Raw genomic sequence first — 4,367 nt, forward strand, 5'->3', positions numbered from 1 at the left:
CCGTTGGGTCTCTGTAAATGTTAAAAGGAGTTCGGTCTAGACCTGCTCTATTTGAAAAGTGTCCTGAGATAACTTCTGTTATGAATTAGCGCTATACAAATAAAATTGAATTGAATTGAATATGTCAGATATGAAATATAATGCTGGGTACCCAATGAAACCCACCTTCACCACGTTTCCACAGACACTCTTCCTTCGCTCCACCAGGTACCACATCGCCTCCTGGTGGTCGACCTGCTGCTGGCAGCGCGGGTCGATCAGGTGGGCGGAGGAGGCGTTCAGCCCTCGTTCCTCCAGCAGCCTCTTCTGGACCATCAGGCGCAGGTGGTCCTGTCCACAGTCCAGCTCCGGCTCTGGAAAACCACCAAGTTCATCTGAAACACATAATAATACACAGGAACAAGGCATTGTTGGTATCAGAGTCTTTATTACAGTACATCTTGCCAACAATAGTTTTCAGATTTAACTAGTTAAAACGTTTGTTTTGCTATAGAGAAAACATCAGTCGTTAGTTAGATAGTGGAACCGGAGGGCTGCCAGTTCAAGTCCAGCATGAACCACAGTATGGAGTGGATTGGTAGCTGGAGAGGTGCCAGTTCCACCTGCTGTGCACTGCTAAGGGTGCCCTTGAGCAAGGCAACCTAACCCCATGTCTATAAGGCCTGATATAAAGTATATCTTCATCTTCTTCTTCTTCTTCGAACATTAGCTTTCAGATGTAACTAGCTAGCTAATGATTGGCGTAGATAAGCTAGCTAGTTACCTAGCTAATGTAGCTCTACAGTAGGTGTTTGTACTCAGTGAGGTCATAGATTGTCTGTAACGGTCCTCAGAAACACTCGGCTCCGGCGGCGTCAGAAGAGAGAAAGCAATTGATTGGATGCAGCATTAGTAAATGCCCCCGAGTGCAGGATGAGTCACCAAATACTTTTATTGATTACAGACAGATAGGAAACAGACAAACAGACAGTTGGTCTTCCAGTAAATGTCACTAACCTGAACAGACGACACCAGCATCTTCAGCATGGTTGCAGTTATGAGTTCCGAACCCTGGATGGCCACATTCTGATAATGCCGACTCGCTGCCTGTACAGGCAACATCGTCCAACCAGATCGGTCCGGTACCCTGTCCAAAGTTGGTGCTACCAAGTGCCAACTGGGCGGGGCCACACTGCAGCTGTCTGCAGACCACCTGGGCGTCGTTTAAATCCCAAAGATCATCACACACTGTTCCCCACTGGTTGTTATAGAGGACCTCCACCCTCCCAGAGCACTCTGAGTTACCGTTTACCAGCCTCACCCGAGGAGCTAAACATTGAAACAGAGTGACAGTGAACAAAAACAACAACAAAAACAACAACAACAACAACAACAACCTTTCACATAAGTGGGGCGTATTATGGTATGTAGTATTATTTATGGTGAAACTGATCCATGGTATCCAGGCACAAAAAGGATCATTAATCATCAGATGGTCATCTGTAGATCTCGGACCGTTTTCTGAGCCAAAAGACTTCCTTGACCCCTTACCCTGAAATTGGTGCCACAATGTTCATAATAGTGTGAAATTTCATCTGGAGTTTACACGCAGTATTTTATTTTGAAAACTGCCTGTGTTCTCTATGTTGTCTGACCTTCTGTCAGCGATATGCTCTGTACTGATTGATGCGAGCGGTTCGCGACTTCCATCAAAAATAGACCAGCTGTGTATTCTACGTGGAGCAGACCGGAGAGATGCTTCTGCTATGCACCACAGCGCTATTGGTGGAATTTGAGAGTTAAAGAGTAAAGCTTTTGGCTGATCTTCCAACCCGATGTTTAGTTACATCCACGGTACACAGTGCTGAAGAAACAGCTGCATCACAACTAATGTGCAGCAACAGCGTCACTTTAGGTTTTGAGCGTGCTCGTTGCTCGTCTCCATTCAAAAGAATGTGTTTGTGCACACGCAAAGAACCTCTGGAACCTTTGTAAGGAAGTGGGGCAGTTTTAGGAACCCCTTTTAAATACAGAAGGACAGTCTGGAGGACCTCTAGAGTACCTGTTGTAACCCCTGAGGAACTTCTATAACTTCTTTAGGAACCAGGGAGCCCTCTTGAATGATCCCTCTTGAAGGATCTCTAGAAAGACTCAAGAGGATCTGTGAGACCCTCTACAACCTCTTTAAGAACTGGTTTGTAGAACTCTTTAAGGACTTATGGCAACAGATGAGCCTTGAACCTCTTTAGGACACATGGAAACCCCACAAAAGACCAGGGAACCTAACTAACCTGAAACTACTGGATCTCCACACCTCCAGTTGATCTTGTCATCGCTCACACAGGTCTTGCCTTCAGCGCAGGTACTACACACCACGGTGTTTACATCTGGTGAGGAACACAAAACAACAAAGTCTGCTAGAGAATCTGATGGTACGAGAGGTCTAAATTGCCCTTAAAGACACGATCTTTTGGCACAAATGAGGAACACAGAATCCAATTCTGTGTCAGTCTAATGATGCTTAACAGGTCCTGAACCACTAATATTATCTTAAAATAAAATCCATAAAAGTATTTCAGATGTTCCTTTTGGCACAACAGTAGTTGAGGCCTCTGGATCAGGATCCTTTGGCTCCATATAAGGAGTACTTGTTGCGTACCTGCACAGTAAGCTAGTCGACACAAAGTCGGGCTCACAAACTTGTAGACGTAGTAGTTTCTTGGGCAGGCTTTGACGTGGATGAGGTTGGACTGAAACTGGCAGCAATCTCCTTCCCAGCTGCCGCAAACTTCCGCCCGTACAATGCCCTCCGAGTCCAGCGGGTGGGGACTCCGCAGCCACAGCGGAGCATCGGTCCCACACATGTGACTCTCAATGCACCTCTCTGGCATCTGGACACTGTTGTTACCGATGAACAGACGGTACCAGCCCTGCCAATCTGTGCGGCTGTCGCAGGCCACAGACTCTGGGTCCACCCTGAAGTCTGTGGCTCGCCAGTCATCTTGTAACGGAGTGTAGTGCTGACAGGGGTCAATGCACTGAGATGTGCCATTCACATGGAGGCAGTCCTGACCAAAAGGGCACTGTGTGCCACCGCAGGCAAACTTCACTGACCGGGGTGCGGTTTGACTTTGTGGATCAGGGGTCGCCACCAGGCAGGTGAAGGAGCCTCTGGTGTTTTCACAGAGCTGGCCGAGACCACAGGGAGGCCGGGGCAGCAAACACTCATCGATATCCACGCAGCCCTGCAGCGGCGACCAGCGGTAACCTCGGTCGCAGCAGCCATCGTCGCAGGTGGTTTTGTTGTAGCAGGTGAATCCATCTCCCACCACGCCGCCCTCACAGTGGCAGGACACGCCCACAGTCTCCACACTGTTGTCATGGAGGGAGGTGTGGCATCGAGCCAGTGGATGACAGGACTCACAGCTGGTGGCTACAGTGCCTGAGGACACGCAAGGTTTACATACAAAACATAACTCTTATGTAACTAATAGTGAGCATTCGCTAGCATTAGCTAGCATTGTGGTCTCTGTAAATAATGTTATAAGGAGTTCGGTCTAGACCTGCTCTGTTTGAACAGTGTCCTGAGATAAATTCTGTTATGTTATACAAATAAAACTGAATTGAATTAAATCTCAGCCAATATAAATACAGTAAATAATTAGCCTGTAGGCTAAAGGTCTTTACAGACGGGGAGGGATTGAGGAGAACATTCAGACTGTATGTAAAAGTAAATTCAGTTTTATTTCAACAAGGCTATAAAGTTAGGACTATGCTAATGTGGCTAACGTTAGCTATCAATAACAACAGTCTCTGGTTGGAATCAAAGACAGGATCGCCATCAACTATCAGCAGTGCACAGAAGCCCTTGTGGCTCCAAGTAGAGCACCTGTGGACTCACCTGTGGACTCACCTGTGGAATGAGCTGAACAGACAGCCTTGAGCAGCCAAAGCAGAATGAAGAATCGGTGGAACATTTTTAATCAGCAGACTGTTACAGAGAGAAATGGCATCAGCAACAGGTTTACACTCACCTGGTTTATTTACAGGTATTTATATTTACACCATCCACAACAACACCTCCTTCATTGTCTTTTCAGGGTTCTCAAACTGTTACTTTAAGTGTCATTTCTGTCATGCTGTAAACCAGTACTCTGTAAACCAGGATGCTGTAAACCAGTACTCTGTAAACCAGTACTCAGTAAACCAGGATGCTGTAAACCAGTACTCTGTAAACCAGTACGCTGTAAACCAGTACTCTGTAAACCAGTATGCTGTAAACCAGTACGCTGTAAACCAGTACTCTGTAAACCAGTAGGCTGTAAACCAGTACTCTGTAAACCAGTACGCTGTAAACCAGTACGCTGTAAACCAGTATGCTGTAAACC

At 46.6% G+C, this 4,367-nt stretch overlaps 1 protein-coding gene across 1 annotated transcript in view; it reads right to left on the reverse strand.

The window, feature by feature from the left end:
- LOC118323204 (scavenger receptor cysteine-rich type 1 protein M160-like) overlaps positions 1-3,974 on the reverse strand; it is a 4,127-nt gene extending 153 nt beyond the window's left edge. The window contains exons 1-5 of the mRNA XM_035655139.1: positions 3,893-3,974; positions 2,639-3,421; positions 2,271-2,366; positions 997-1,308; positions 166-374 (exon numbers count right to left, since the gene is read on the reverse strand). Coding sequence (XP_035511032.1) covers positions 166-374; positions 997-1,308; positions 2,271-2,366; positions 2,639-3,421; positions 3,893-3,956 — 1,464 coding nt within the window. The 5' untranslated portion in view covers positions 3,957-3,974. The remainder of the gene's footprint in view (positions 1-165; positions 375-996; positions 1,309-2,270; positions 2,367-2,638; positions 3,422-3,892) is intronic.
- Between the last annotated feature and the right edge of the window lie 393 nt (positions 3,975-4,367).

Source organism: Morone saxatilis, unplaced genomic scaffold, assembly GCF_004916995.1.
Source record: "Morone saxatilis isolate NCDOM2014 unplaced genomic scaffold, NCSU_SB_2.0 Contig14, whole genome shotgun sequence".
In the NCBI taxonomy this organism is placed as follows: domain Eukaryota; kingdom Metazoa; phylum Chordata; class Actinopteri; family Moronidae; genus Morone; species Morone saxatilis.